Genomic DNA, 16514 nt, shown 5'->3' with positions numbered 1-16514 from the left:
TTGCTTCATTTGAGCGAGCGGCAGGAAAAAGCCTGGGGGTTACCAGCACTCATGAATCAAAATCAAACACCACATCAAACAGGGGCTGGGAAGTGTTTTATAAGCACCTTGAATTAATTCAGGGGCCGAGGCAGACAGAACACATTTTCCACATTCCTGCCCTCCACTGGTAAACACCGGTTGTTGTTCTCTCTCTCCCTCTCTTCTATTATAGCCCCCTGACTAGCTGGAACAGAAGCCCTGGTTTGAGTCAGAGGCCGCCCAGACACTTTCTCCCGCTGCTCTGTATGCAAATCAACATCCAGCCACAGAGGAGCTGTTACCAAGGAGTGGGACACATGTAAACCACATGTCTCTCTCTCTCTCTCTCTCTCTCTCTCTCTCTCTCTCTCTCTCTCTCTCTCTCTCTCTCTCTCTCTCTCTCTCTCTCTCTCTCTCTCTCTCTCTCTCTCTCTCTCTCTATTCTATGTCTATATTCTATCCCTCTATTCTATCTCTCTATTCTATCTCTCCCTCTCTCTATTCTCTCTCTCTCTCTCTCTCTCTCTCTCTCTCTCTCTCTCTCTCTCTCTCCCTCTCTATATATATATATATATATATATATATATATATATATATATACATATATATATATGCTGTTCTCACTGCTTTGACTTGAGTTAAGTCATGGTCAATATTATGCACATTCTCCCTATCACCCTATCACCAAACACACCATGTCAATGTCACATGTCATGCTTACATACTTGCATGCAAGTATGCATGTACATAAACTGTCACTTGCACAAATATGCGTGTTAAAGAGGGCTATTCCCACAATGGGCCTAAGATATAAAAAACAGTTTAATTACTATTTGAGTACTATGAATTACAGTTACATGAAATGCAACTGCCCTATAAAATAATCAATATTGTCCCAACATAGTCTTCATGTTGACATGATATCCTTAGTGTAATGCTGTATGCTAGTTATTTATGGAGAAAAAATAACATTCACCACATAAATGTTGTTATATTAAATGTACAGAATATCCTAGATTACATTCCATGAGGATATTTTTATACTATGCTTTGTATTTTTGTGGCAAATACTCCACATACCTAGATAGCATATATGCTGGCGGGACAGGGTAAGGGTTAGCTCGTGGGCAGCCTGGAGAGGATAAAGGTATACCTGTAGACAATAACATGTCTGACAGATGGAAAACCTGGGATTTAAGATTAGATGGACAGATGGTGGGACAAACATGGTCTACAGGAACAGGGTCTACTGCTACAGGGTCTACTGCTACATGGTCTACTGCTACAGGGTCTACTGCTACAGCGTCTACTGTAACAGGGTCTACTGCTACAGGGTCTACTGCTACAGGGTCTACTGTAACAGGGTCTACTGCTACAGGGTCTACTGTAACAGGGTCTACTGCTACAGGGTCTACTGCTACAGGGTCTACTGTAACAGGGTCTACTGCTACAGGGTCTACTGTAACAGGGTCTACTGCCACAGGGTCTACTGTAACAGGGTCTACTGCTACAGGGTCTACTGCTACAGGGTCTACTGCTACAGGGTCTACTGCTACAGGGTCTACTGCTACAGGGTCTACTGTAACAGGGTCTACTGCTACAGGGTCGAGTGGTGTAGGTTATTTTGGTAAAGGGTCTACTGGTGTGTCTATTGGTATGCTGTCAAAATCTGTGAGGAAAGGGTGAAAGAGAAAAGCCAGAACCCATGAGTTGTGTTGAGGTTTCTGGGTAACTCAACATCCCCACATAGGTTGATGCATTGAGGCCACTGTATAAGCAGTGCAAGTGTTTAGGTTAGACAGGCTTTCCCTCCCCCCATGACGCCAGTGAAACACAATACATTTCTAGCAGCGCAGTGATGATATTTGCTATCTTTGCCATCAGCTCCTGAATAACCTGATATGATACCTCTTAGTCAGTGTTTATAATGACAGCCCAGCATACGATCCAGTCTCCTCAGTCACCTAGTGTTCCTTTGGCATAACCGGGAAGTCGACCGGGAATATGAGGCATACTCACTCCTGGGGGGTAACAATAGAGCCACAATTCCCAAAACATCTGGCTTCCCCTGCCGGGAAAAGAAAGCAGAGGAAGAGGTTTAGACAAGTCTAGGTGAGCCGGTGGTAAACCAATCCTGTTATAAGGGCCTTATCGGATAGGTATCGCAAACAGCCGGGAACTCAACACCAAACTGTTGTTGGTGGTGGTGGTGGTCGTAGTGGGGGAGGGTTATAGTCTCAACTGGAGCCACATCAGACTAGAAGCTTACTGTTTGGAACAACCGGATAAAGTTCAAACCATTGGCACCCAATAAAGAATGAATCAATTTTAGTGAACCAAAAGAGAAGACAAGAACATAGCTAGTCAAATCCAACCAGGTAGATGTTAAGTTGTCTACCAAATTCTATCATTTTAATAATATGAGGTAAGCCACTGCAGTTTAGCAGATGCTTGTTTTCAAAACATATTCACATTGGTCAGAGCAACTTTACTTTGTTTGTGGTGCTATTGATTTAAATACTATTGTTTCTTTGCAAGGTGGCAATGCTGAATATTTATTTCTAGCATTTCAATGGCGACACAGACATGAGTTTGATTAAATGGTCACATATTGTATCCAAAATGGGAGACATCTTATCTCCATGGTTTTACTTTGTATCTGCATTCTATCCTGAAAAATGAAAGTAATCTATAAAAGAAAATATGAAGAAATATGGACTACATTGCAAAGAATTATAAAATCGGAGTGAAAAGAACATGTTATATCATAAACAAGAAAATAAAACACTTCCTCATTAAGAGAAATATTTGTCACTTTGTCAATGTGCAAATATTTGTCAGAGATAGAATAGAGAGAAAATATATCTATTTAAAGGTCTGGGAGATCCCATCTCCTCATATCTATTACTGAACGGTATGTCTGGTTGCCAAGGAAATATACTGTTATTGTTTGTTACGCTTTTTATCAGTGGTTTTAATTGTAATTTCTTGAACAAAAAAGCCTATTTATACACAGTAAATTGTGTCAGTTGCCCTTTTTTGATGTTCTAGGAAGTATTTCAGTTAGATCATTTCCAAGGACATTCAATGAGACAATCACAGCAAGAAGATTCGGTTTTATATTTTAAATCCATTATTAAAATGTATTACAAAAAACTTTTTCTTCTCCCCTACACCCTATTATCCTGTTCCCACTCGGAAGGACGTTCTGATTCCCTAGTTTTGCTAATCTCCCATTCTTGCAGGGCTTCACACTTTTTAATAGTGGGTAACTATTGCACACATAAAAGTATCTTCTTCTCATTGCTTTTTCTAATATTATTATAATCATACATCACATACAGCACAATCATACAATCAAAAGGTTTGACCTCTTGGATTTCATTACCAACCAACTACTAATACATCAGAACTGTTCGAAGCCCCATGGGGGATTTGATCAAATTGTTGGTATTCTGTATCAGACATCTGTGTGTCAGGCCTTGACTCCTACGGCAGGGAGCACCAGAAAAAAAGGGAACCATTCCCCCAAACTAAAGTGTATTACCATTTCAAGCAAATAAATGGTTGAATCTATGACATAAGTGAATCCTGGCAGAAGTCCTTAATGCTGGAACCATTCAAGCAATTAAAAAATTGTTTAGATAAATGAAAGCAGAAGTAACACTACTTCTGAGGGCATGACTCCGTCTACTTCAGAGAGACCCCCCCCCTACCTTCCCCTGCCACCCCTTTAAGATGAAAGCTGCTGAAATCCGGTCGGTATCCATAAAAAACATGACCCCCTTCATACTTCTGCACAGCAGCGCACCTTTCAAAACAAGTTACAAAGTGTTTTAAACCCACTCCAGTGCTGAGGGGGGCCACCTTCATTCAGGATTAGAGCCAGCACAAAGGATTATTTAGTGGGGGAATGGCCCAGGGCCAGCCGTTAGCGATAGCACTGCTGGAGGGATGCTGGTTCACATCAAAATAGTCTGCATCACAATCAGATAGGTGAGGTTTCGCTCTCACGCTTTCTTCACGTCTATCTTTCCTCTTAATTTACAATATGTACAATAAATCATATACAAATTTATGTATGCACTATTGATCATTTTTTATTGAAATATTTTATTGAAAATGTTAGAACACTTGAGAGTCAGATAATTAATCTAAAGAGTTTTGGTGAACTTTTAAATGTTTTATACCGGTTTTATAAATGCGTCTGATTCTACAGATTAATATCTGAAAGAATTTGAGTCCAGGTCAATCTGGTGAGGAGAAATAAGCGTGATTCATGATTTTTACAATAGCGCCACCTTTGGGTGCATTACCACAAATTTGGGTTTATGGGTAGAGGGGGTTATTGGTAACCATACCTGACAATTTCAAGAGTTTTCGACTTACGGTATAGGCTGCAGTAAGACCTTTACAGAATTTGAGAAAAAAAAAAACGTTATAGAAAAAATAGGGGCCTTACCCCTATTTTTCATTACCCCTGATAATACTAATAATACATTCATCTTATAGAGCACTTTTCTAAACGCTCAAAGTCGCTTTACAGAGTGAACACAGAATAAAATCACTTAATAATAACATATATAAACAAAAATATATAAAATGATAAAATAAGATAAAATAAAATAGGTTACTAACTGGGTTGTAGTTACTCTGTATTTACCTTCATAATCATTGTCATTATAACCCTATAATGCAAAAAAAATGTGGGTAATAGTGCAGACGTTTGCAGGTAATTCAGTTTTAGTTACCTTGTACTTACTCACCTTTTACCAATGTTAGTTACCATGGTACAAGGTGTATTTACCACGTTGTCACCAGGTCAATACCTAGTAATTGAGGTTCTGTGAAAGAAAGGGTTACCGAGTTAATTATGTTGGTGATGAGTGGGGAGAGTGTGGGGAAGCAGGCCTTGACCAGGAAGGAGGGCATCGGGCCGAGGGCACAGGTTGAGGACCTCATGCCGGGGAGCATGGAGGAAAGGTCGGTTTCGTTGAAAAGGCCAGGATGGAGGAGAAAGAGGAGGACTTGATCGACTTCCGGAGAGTGATGGTGTGTTTCTGTTTGACAAGGGGGGGTGGGGATGTCTACGTCTAGAGTGATGGCCAGATGGTCAGAGATGGCGAGGTCAGTGCTGGTCAGGTTACTGATGGCGATGCAAGAGGGGCAGACCAGGTCCAGTGTGTGACCTTTTCTGATCGTGGGGAATTCTATGTGTTGGGTAATATTGAAATAGTGAAAGATCTCCAGGAGTTCAATTGCGGTTTTGCATTCATTAGAGTCGACATGGATGTTAAAATCACCCAGTAGCAAGAGAGATGGTGAAATGTCCCAGAGCTGAGCTAGAAATTCAGACAAATCAGAAGGAAAGGCAGGATTTGGCTTGGGGGGGGGGGGGGGGTAAATAACAGCACTGACCAGAGGTATAGGGCCAGACGGTTTAAAAGCAAGGTGCTCAAATGAGGAGGCGGTAGGAATGGATATTGCAAAATATGTTTTTGATGCATTGTTTCTATTCCACCACCACGCCCGTCCTTGCGTGGTTTTTTCCAAGTAGGTGTATCCAACAGGTGCAGTCTAGTTGAGAGAGAAGTATTCCAAGGGTTTTTGCCAGGTTTCGGTGAGGCAGAGAAAGTCAAGTTTATTGTCCGCGATCAATTCACTGAGGACGAGGCCCTTGTTGTTTAGAGACCAGGTGTTGTGAAGAGTGCAAAGAGTGCAAATTGAGCTGTGAATGTTTCCGAGTGGGCTGGTTTGCCTTGACCAAGGTTCGTAGGCAGGCCCGAGGTATTTCATTGCTGAAATGCAAAGAGGTGGAGTGGTGTGGATGGGTTTGAGGAGCTGCGAGGTGGTGCATTTTAGCATCGTGAAAGCCGAGGAAGACGATTAGCACGGTGCAACTGCCCAGCGGCCGAATAAGAGACAGCGGTCCCAGCCAGCGAGGGCTGACCGCACCGGGACAGCTGAGAGGCTGTGCTCGGATGGGTCGGCTCGGGCGCGGGCAGCAAAGTCCAAACACCTTACCGGAGCGGGAGCTGTTGTAGCTGCCACATTAGCTGGTGTGGAAGGATTGTGCCGCACCAGGACCGCTGGGGGGCTGCCCGGGACAAAACTCCCAGCGACAGCAAGCACTGGGCAGAGGGATCCAGAAGTGCCGGTTGGGCCTAAGGGAGAGTTCAGACAAAGCAGTAAGGCAGTGCTCGGATGGGTCGGGTCGGGTGGGGCAGCAAAGTCCAAGCACTTTAGCTGAGCAGGGAGAGAGAGAGGGAACGACTTGCCCTGCTTAAGCAACTCTCCTGTCAGCGGCTCCATTAACACGTCTTCTTAACCCCTTCTCCACGCCCTTTGAGGGTCTAATACACACAGCGTTATCTCAGCGACCACTGCGTTGTTTCACCGACAGCCCGTTTATCTGCGGCGCGGCAGCTTCTGTCGTTCTGTCGTCGGCAGGAAGTGACTCTGAGGTTCGTTCTGCTGACAGGGGTCACAGGAGGAGATAACGGCTTGTTTACGTCGTGAAAGCGGGGACTGTTAATGCTGCCGATATCATTTACGCAAATTAAACAAAAACACAAGAGCTGTCCTCAAAAACTATTGGAGCGGGGGGAGTGACAGGGAGGAGGACAATTTCACATTTTGCTGCCATGAAAGGATAAACTGATTCTATCTAGAGGCCCATTGTTTTGCATTCACAGCTACAACAATTACATAGAAGTTAGCGATGCAAAAGGCCTAAGTAGACCTTAGGAGTCAAGCAAGACCGCTTCGGGAGACTGTATTTGACGAAAGCTTGGTCCGAATGAGAAAAAATACAACATTTGGCACAGTGGTGCTGAAGAATGTCTTGTTAAATTAATTTCAGTTTGCTTTGAGGGAACCAACTAATGCCCTTTTCACACTGCAATAAATGAACCACTTTGAAGCTTATAACAATGACAGTCTCTCTGATTAGCTTCACTTGTGATTCTGCAATAGTGCTGCTACTCCACCCAATAGGCCAGTCCCTAATGACTTCCGCCAAGAATATTACACTAATCACACAGAGGGACAGAGGAAAGACCATTAAGTTGAACATGCTGGCAACTTAATGGCCAACGGCAAAAGTTGACGCTTGTTGGTTGCATGTCTTTCTTCGACAATGATCTTTCGTGAATAAAGCGTGACTTTGGCGAGGTCAAATGGGGGTGTTAGGGGCTGCTGTATGTGTCCAGATGTTAGAAGTTTGCTAATGTTGCGGTCTGAACGCCAACACATGACTGTCTTTGGCGCTTGTGACAACAACTGATACATTTCCAAATGAGGGGTACGTTGAGCGTAGTAGCGTCGTGGAGTTCAGAACAATGCTTACAACGACGGTGGTTCTCTTCAGAGGAACAAACGCTAACTGTTGATACTTCTGTACATTAACCAAGGGACCGAGCAGTCAATGCATCAGAGGAACAGTTACAAGAGAAGAACGTTGGGTTTTGTACATCGATCTAAAAGCAATGACTGTAACACAACACAACACACAGAAAACACATCAAAACATTTGATTGCCTTTGAAAGGGCCTCAAAGCACGGCATGCATTCTGAGTGCACAGAAAAGATAAACCGCTGTCACTAATCAACATGTCGCCGTCAGGTGAGTACATGTGTGAGCACACCGGGAGGCCATCATGATATAACCCCAGGGAGGAGATGAAAGCAGAGATCATCCGTCTGACATGCTGCTCCAGGCAAACACAGAAGTCAGGCTTGACAACCATGAAGCACAAACAATAACCACAATTATATTGGGTGATCGGGTTGAAAGATCATGTTAAAATGAATTATGTTTAGGTTTTCCGTCTGCCTTAGCAAGCCAATCGTTAAAGACGGCTGGGGAGAATGTTTGGATGAGGATTTGCTTGAATTAGATGAGGATAGATGTTGATAATAATGAGTTAAAGGCCCACTATGCAACTTCGGGAATTTCTTCGCTTTTTTCTTGATTTTGGCACGCACATTTCTCTACACAGCGCCCCCTTCAGTTTCGTAGTAGATATTTTACAACACTGTCGTAACAACTCGTTGACGACCCTTCCCCATGCACTTCTCCGCGAGCCATGTGCATTTGTTTTCCAAGAAGCCGGCGAATGCGTGGAGCCATGTCCGATGTAGATGTTCATAAAGTGTAGGCAAGGTTATGCATTTTTAAAATTGTGAATTTGTATTGCAATAAACATAAAGCCATCCTTTTTTATAGTTGACGGGGAGAATTTATATCCTAGATTATAATTGTTTTATCTTATGTTGAACAGAACAATCAGTGTAAGAGTGTTGGCCAACATAATAATCTAAATAAACAAGAACCTGGATTCGGGGATTCAGTCTGTATCTGGGGGACGAGACAGACGAAAAGCAAAACATCAATGGAAACAAAGGTGTTTATATGGTTGCAACCAACAAGCAAGCTAGAAACATACAGGGCTCACAACAAAACGGTCGAGAAAACAATTTTTACAGGGCTCACAACAAAATGGTTGAGCAAACACATTTGTACAGAGGCTATCAACATCAACAATGTCAAAAGCAACACGGCCAAATCGGAGTCCGATTTGCAGTCTTCTTTTTCTTTCAGTTCATGCTATTCCTGAAAAGCTTGCCCAACGTTTACTCGTGTCTGGCCTCTCTGTCGGTCAGTCTCCCTTTTCTCTTCTTCTGTTCCTCCGACATTGGGTTTCTCCGTCTCTTTTAAGTCTTTTTAATTAATGTAACAATCCCTTAGTTACTTGTGTTTATATCGAGCCGGTTCCGTGTTTGGGGGTCTGTGCCGTAAAGCAATTCGTTACTTCGCGAGACCCGAGACTCCCGCGAGAGTGGGCGGCGGGTCGCCGGCAGAAACATATTCCTTTTCTCCGCCAAGATGCGCAAGGGGGAGTCGAAACAACGAACAATCGAACAAAAATGTATAATGGAACCATCGCAATGACTCCTAGCCTGTTATATTAAGGTAAATCAAGCCAAAAAAGTTGCATAGTTCCCCTTTCACTCGTGTCTGATCTCTTTTCTGGTCCATTCTTCTTTTGTTCCACCGACAGTCGCCTCTTGGGTCCCTTATCAGTCGATTGATCCATGATGAATGCAACAATTGCCTCGCAACTGGCTGTTTATATCTAGCCGGTGCCATGTTTGGGTGTGTGTCTGTGCCGTAAAGCATTTTCGAAACTACAATCTGACTACATTTTCGAGGATACTTCCGCTGCGTCACATCCGAAATGTCCCGGTCCGAGCAGATCAAGTTGCATATGCGCTTTTTCACTGTAGAGGCGACATGGGAAAATGACACACCCACCAATCAACCCAGAAATGAATGCAGAACCATCAGCATAACTCTCAACCTGCATACTTAATGTAATTTTGGCTAAAAAAGTTGCATAGTGGGCCTTTAAGTTGTGCAAGACTTTTTTTCTCCATACCCAGATTAACACCATGAAGAAACCTTTCGGCCATTTTGGATGTTTGGCTTAAACTTTTTTTTCCCATTCATCAAATACATGCAAAAAGTAAAGTGACTCCTCACAACATTGTAGTTTAGTTTGATGTTCAATAAAATAGACAAATGTAAAGAGTAAAACGTCATGAGATGATGAACAAATATGGTCATCATCTCATGACTTTTACTATGCTCCTTCAGACATGGACAGAGGCTGATGAAATTGGAAGACGGTTTGTTGTAAGGTTTGCGGATAATGAAACAAAACACTGGTGCATCTTGTTGCCATGTAGGAGATCTCCCTGAGTGTGTTTGCTGATGGCTGGTTTAACCTTTGCACATTGATTACTCAATGTGCAACAGGTGTGTAGCCTAACCCAAACCCGTAGTTCAGTAGAAGTCACTCTAGCCCGCGATTCTATTAGTCCTTCAGTCTTAAGACCAAATCACTGATACAGGACAGATGCTGAATAATGCTTTTTTTTTTTTATTGAGTCCAAATACCACTCACATCTGACCGAACAGAGACCAAAAATACAGCCGCGCAACATTTTCGTTCATGTTCTTTGCTCCGTTAGAAAAATGGTCGGATATTTGTGCTTTAACCTTCTTGATAATTGATTGGACCTTGAGAGTTACTTTTAACACCTTAGGTTTGTATGTAAGCTCTTTATTTAAGACTAGAGTAGAAGAGCACTGGTTGTGTCTAAATCTAAAGGTTATATTCCAAATGAGTCTTTCTTGTTTGTTTGATTTCTGACAAAGGGTCTGTAATCTTGAAACTCTCATTAGTATCACTCTGAGGTCTGGTTCATTTGTAAGCCATCAAGCTTGTTCCTATGCTGCCTGGCAACCCCGTCAACAGAGTCTTTGATAACATCCTGGCTCACTTATCACATTAACACATTATCACTGTGGGAAAAAACCTATTGTTGATATAGATTTATAGAAGCAGTATTGTTAAGGCTATGAAAGGGTTTGCAGAAACGATCTTTTACGTCCAGCGTTTATTGCACTGTATTGTAGTTACAGTCTCAAAGGCCCTAATAGCACCAAATTTGACCTGGTCGACACTAGGCCTCAACCGGCCAGGCAAAGACTCCCCTTCATGCAGTGGGAAAAGGAAGAGACTTTGAGAAGGAACATATCCTCTCGTTCCAGGGAAGGAGGAGAGGGTGTTTGAAAGGCCACAGCCTCGGTCGGACATGACAATGAAAGTTGAACGCATTCTGTGTGACATCAGGCTGTTTACACACACAACAGAGGCATTGTAAACCGAGGCGGCCATAAACTTGATGTGGGAACTAATTACGTTTGCATACTATTAAATCCACCTCAAAAGACTTCAATTGAACCATTCAATTGTGAATGGTCAAAAATTCCAGCTGCTCTCAAGGATCTGCTTCTCAAATACCAGTGTTTAACTATTTTGGAAAAATACTTTATTATTTATGTAATAATAACAATGTATATATTCTGTATACTTTCTCCACTACCTTACATTGTGCATTGTGTTATTTTTTATTGATTCTGCATGTCATTGTAATGTTCTCTTCTTCTTATGCCAATGTAAAACATTGTCGTGTATAAAATGTTTTATACCAATAAATTGTAATATAAAAATAATTCAAAACTGCTCACTGAGCAGGTAGGCTAAACCATGCCGGGGTAGAGGAGGAGCGCCTGTGGAGGTGATGCCCATTTAAAAACAACCTAGGAGACAAACCTCACAGAGACTATTATGGTCTGGCCGTATGATGCCACCTCTCTTAAACCAGCACGCTCATCACATCACTACACGTCCAGACCAAACTGGATCCCTTTCAAAGAAAGAGATAAAAACCTGCCCCACTCTCTGTCTCCTTAGCTGCTTTCCATCCCTTGGCTGCCCTGCTGCCACTCTGGTCCTCCCAGTCAGACTGTCTGTCTCAGTCCACTTATACTCATCACTGCATTGTCTTATTACAACAACGTTCATCATACATAGGAATGGGCTTCAGGGGGCATGGTAGAATATCATGTTTATACAATCCATACATGTGACAGTAGGGTACTCCCCAAACCCAATTATTCCATGAGGTGAACAAAAGAATCAGCAAAAATAAAAGAATGGTGAAAATGATTTGGTTTATTTTGAAGTCAATCCGAATGGCAGAACTTCAGCTTGTTACAGCGGGCGTGCAGCAGCAACAGTGAGCTGCATTGTGACACCCTCTCTCGCTGAGCAGCCAAGAGTCAACCTGAGGGACTTTCTGTCCGAAAAGCGAACCAATATAGGGAGGGGGAGAGTGAGGTGGAGTAATATAGCCCATGGAACAAGGCTCCTGGGGTATTTATCCACAGAGAAAGCGCTATGCCAGGAATGTGGACATGACAGGTGACCTCTCTATGTCTCCAGATGAGGCTGGCCGAGCCACTGTTTGTGGTTCTCCATTGACCAAGTCGCCGTTATTGTTTATGTGTGTATCTGGTTGACGATGAGTCGAGAGCGATTCCATAACATATATATACATACATATGTGCATATTTTTGTTCAAAATTAATTAAACTGCGTCTGCAGTTTGTTTTCATGTGTGTGTTTGTGCGTTTTTGTGTGTTTTTTTTTGTGTGCCTCTGTGTATATGTGTGTGTGTGTGTGTGTGTGTGTGTGTGTGTGTGTGTGTGTGTGTGTGTGTGTGTGTGTGTGTGTGTGTGTGGTGTGTGTGTGTGTGTGTGTGTGTGTGTGTGTGTGTGTGTGTGTGTGTGCGTGCAGGCATCTGTTTTGGTAGATTTACCCAGACAAATTTACCAACACAAAGCAAGTAGGAAATGAGTGATTCCAGCTGGTGTTGTGTGATTGCCTGTGAACGGTCCTGTCACCTCAGAAGTTGATAGCTCCATTCAAAAGGAAGCAAAAGCCTTACATTTCTTCAACATGACCATAAACGGTCTTCTACACAGAGTCAACGTTTGATGGTTTGGAAGGGACACATCTAAGCAGGGTTCTGCTTGTGTTATCCTGTGCGTCTGTGATAAGCGCTAAAGAAACAAGGACGACAAATGAAAAGTCAATAACACAAAGAAAAAAACATATGCTTAGTAGCATCTTGACAGAAGTCTGCCTGGCTTTGAGGATGTTGTGCTGTCGGCTGAGAGATGCTGAAGCTACCTTCCGCCTCCAGAGCCTCCATTTACCATATTTGGACACAATCCTGTGAATGAAATGAATTAAATTAGAGCAGAAACACAAGTAGCGATAGAATCAGTGATGCCCAACTGGTATTATACATGTGGTGTGTGAGGGCCCTGGACTGCTGCGCATCATTAGGGAGAAGAAACTCTCTGAACCGCTCGTCTCCGGGGCTGGTATTTGTGCGATTTGTGCTGTTTAATGAGGACAGTAAGGAGGCCAAGCGTGTGTGTGTGTGTGTGTGTGTGTGTGTGTGTGTGTGTGTGTGTGTGTGTGTGTGTGTCTGTCCGTGTGTGTGTGTGTGTGTGTGTGTGTGTGTGTGTGTGTGTGTGTGTGTGTGTGTGTGTGTGTGTGTGTGTGTGTGTGTGTGTGAGTGTTGGTGTATGTGTGTGTGTGTGTACGCAGGGAGCATTCATATAAATAATATCCCATGGGAATGAATGACTAGAGGTTAACTGGACCGTGACTGCAGCAGAAAAACAAACACTTATTATCTTAGCTCTTACGTAGATCAAGTGACTCTCACCATTGAACCTTTTCTTGTGTCCCTCTTGTTAGGAAGGGAAGAGAATGAGATTTGGAGAAGGGCCACGGCCCAGCGTGCAATTCGGGTTGAGTGTGACGTGAGGACGGAGCACGGCCCCACAAAGTGTTGTTGGATAATGCTCATGAATAATCATGAACGCATGATTGGCTTTGATGAGTTTATGACATGAAAATCAGAATGAAGAGTGAGTGGGTTGGCAACCGAGTTAATCCAGTTAAACAAGTTGCTAAACGAGCTGCAAAACGAGTTGCTAAATTAGTTTACCAACTCATGGAACAATCAAAAGTTTTCTATGCAAAAAACACTAAATTATGAAGTAAAAAGATGAGGAGAATTCTGGACGGGAGATCTGATTTAGAGGGGAGTATGTTTTTGCCTTTCTTCAAATCAGATTCAGCAAGAGCCAAAGCAGAAAGCAGTAGGCCGGAATTTTTTAACAAGATAAGGCCGTGCCGATTGTGGGAATCAATTGCCATGGTCATACATCTTTACTTACAATATCCCACGAGAGGGAGTGCTGTTATACTGAAAGTCAGCACGGCTGGGATGGTAGGTACGAGAATGCAGGCCAACTACCGAAGATGATCGCAGCCGTGCAGTGAGTTGCCAAGCAACACACAAACATTCACCTGAACTCACTAAAAAGAGAAATAGAGATTTTCAATCCAAAACTGTGACTGTCAAATTATCATGTGTGATACATTCAAGATTAAACCTCAGGTATATTTTACCCTGAAATAAATGCTGCCTCGTAGCGAGGCCTCTTCCTACGAACATGGGAGGATAAACGTCACACCACATGTACCTGCCTGTCATGACCACATGCTCAAAAGGGCCATCAGAGGAGTGGTCCCGCCCCTTTACCTGGGAAAGGTGAGCAATTACCCTGGAAGGGGTGGGGAGGCAGGGACGGGGAGGTTGTTGGGCTAAGACCTGCCTTGAGGAACCCTGTCAGGTTGGGGAAAAAATATAGTTCAGGCTGTCATAGGTTTGCAGACTCTCACGCACTTCTCTGTGTCGTCAGAGGGATCGTTGAAGGACATGTAGTGGACGCACAAATCGGTTCTTGTACTCACTTAGTGTACTGTGTCTGGGTGGGTGTTTGAATGTGTGTGTGTGTGTGTGTGTGTGTGTGTGTGTGTGTGTGTGTGTGTGTGTGTGTGTGTGTGTGTGTGTGTGTGTGTGTGTGTGTGTGTGTGTGTGTGTGTGTGTGTGTGTGTGTGTGTGTGTGTGTGTGTGTGTGTGTGTGTGCGTGTGTGTGTGTGTGTGTGTGTGTGTGTGTGTGTGTGTGTGCGTGTGTGTGTGTATGTGTGTGGATATGTGTATGGGTGTGTGTTTGCCCCCCATGTGTGTGTGTCCCTGTGTGTGTTCATGCACACACAAGGGGATGTGTGCATATCTGATCCAAAGAATCCAAAGAAAGAAAGAAAATCATCCGAAAAGTCGACGAGACAGCAGACGTCATTCGGCTGCACGTCCTCTGCAGTCACCTAAGGTAGCTAGGTTACTCTTAAGCGACAGCTGTAGGGAAGCTATGTAGGCATTGGCACAAAGGAAAAAGTATGTCATTCAGACAAAGGTAAAGCATATATAAATAGAAAAACACACACACACGCTCTCTCTCTCTCTCTCTCTCTCTCTCTCTCTCTCTCTCTCTCTCTCTCTCTCTCTCTCTCTCTCTCTCTCGCTCTCTCTCTCTCTCTCTCACACACACACAAACACGGCAGTAAAGAGTATAGTGACGCACTCTCAGAAGACTAAGCAGTGAAGGTAAACAGCGACGGACCGGCTGGGGTTAGGTTGAGAAGTTCTGTGTGTGTGTGTGTTGTGTGTGTGTGTGTGTGATTGTCCATTCTCTGGCTCCATCAGAGGTCCTGATCTGGAAAAAGAGACATACAGGCACCAGCCTATTCACTTCACCCCTGACCTAAGGCACTCCTCAGGGCTCCTTTCTGGCTCCTCAAGAGAGGTGCAAAAACAACAACAATCTTTAGCGTCGTCTTTAGCATTTTATTATAGCATATTATTATTTATTATTTTAATCAATTTTGGAAATGGAAAAATCTTTGCCATGGAGAACATGCTGGCCACTTCTGAACACCAAACACACACAACCCCCCCCCCCGCCGTTCACACAGACGGAGGGGGGGGGGGGGGTGTTACCTGTCGAGGGTCAACAGCTGAAGTTTCTGTCATTGTCAAGTACATTCAAAACAGAGTGTCTGCTTGCTGACGGGTTGTTTAATACGACTCTGGATTATGATTTAACAGGGGGGAGGTTTATGAAAGTTTTGCCAGATAAAAAAATAAAGCAATAATTGGAATTGGAAACACGAGCACATTGGGCCTCTGGGAAAGACATCAGCCGCCGTCTGGCCCCTGACAGCTACGAGCACGGTCCATCATGGAGCCGCTGCACAGGGATGAGACAGGACCAGCTCAGACTGCAAATGAGAGGAGCCGCTGTCTCAGAGACGACTGAACGGTTCCCACTCAGTGGATGGAGTGACTGGAATAATACAGATGATGGATCTGGTTTCAGCTCAAAGTCACCTGACCATCTCAAATGTATACAATTATATTAATACCCACCACAGAAATGTGTTGCTTTCAATACTGACATGGATTGAAGAGGCTACAGATTAAAATGCTATTTGATGTCAATGTCGATTTGGAATATATGTTTGTGTTAATATTCATTGTCAACTTTGGGTATTTTGAAGTGATGCATGCATGTTATATGGTCAGAGTACATCTCCCCATCGGATGGTAAACTAGATAAGGGCTGCTACATGACCATGACAGGAGGCTGTTCTCAGGTGATCTCACATCGGCTCCTCTCAGGTGAACTCAAGTCGGCTCCTAGCGGACACGTGCGGGAATGTCCACACGTCGTATAGGTCATTCTCGACATGCCACAGCGTCTCATCCAATAGAGCCGTATTAAACGAGTGGGTAAACGTCTTCAAAGAAATTATACAGCTTTTGAGTCCTTGTCTCAAAAACGTTCAAACTTTTCTGTGAAATCCCAAAAATTATTATTAATAAAAAATGAAATGTTATGTGGATGGCCCAGTTACCGGAAGCGTTGATGTAATCATTAATTAATTGAATGGGTCTTGGCCCGAGCTGTGGAATGTGATGTTTTTTTCTCGCCTGGCTCTTTTTGGGCGCGCGCTCACGGACACGCGCCCGGCCGCTCGAGCTGTGAGGTACAACAGGATAAGCTCGTCCCTTTTTCTTTTTTGCACGATTTGATTGGACGAGAAGACGTCTCAGGAATTTCATGAAACTATTTAAATAGCACTTGGCCCCCTCAC

At 43.5% G+C, this 16514-nt stretch overlaps 1 protein-coding gene across 1 annotated transcript; it reads left to right on the top strand.

Annotated features, from left to right (window-relative positions):
- The first annotated feature begins 1247 nt into the window (after positions 1 to 1247).
- LOC130374968 (keratin-associated protein 4-2-like) lies at positions 1248 to 1776 on the top strand. Its single transcript, XM_056581950.1, has 2 exons — positions 1248 to 1635; positions 1772 to 1776. The coding sequence occupies exons 1-2, from the start codon at positions 1248 to 1250 to the stop codon at positions 1774 to 1776; spliced, it is 393 nt and encodes a 130-aa protein (XP_056437925.1).
- Positions 1777 to 16514: the final 14738 nt, after the last annotated feature.

The sequence above is a fragment of the Gadus chalcogrammus genome, chromosome 21 (assembly GCF_026213295.1).
Source record: "Gadus chalcogrammus isolate NIFS_2021 chromosome 21, NIFS_Gcha_1.0, whole genome shotgun sequence".
In the NCBI taxonomy this organism is placed as follows: domain Eukaryota; kingdom Metazoa; phylum Chordata; class Actinopteri; order Gadiformes; family Gadidae; genus Gadus; species Gadus chalcogrammus.
Note: the sequence above shows the minus strand (reverse complement) of the source record. Positions and strands in the feature narration are given on the sequence as shown.

Coding starts and splice junctions, on each gene's coding strand:
- LOC130374968 (XM_056581950.1), top strand. CDS start 1,248: ATGGTCTACAGGAACAGGGTCTACTGCTACAGGGTCTACTGCTACATG.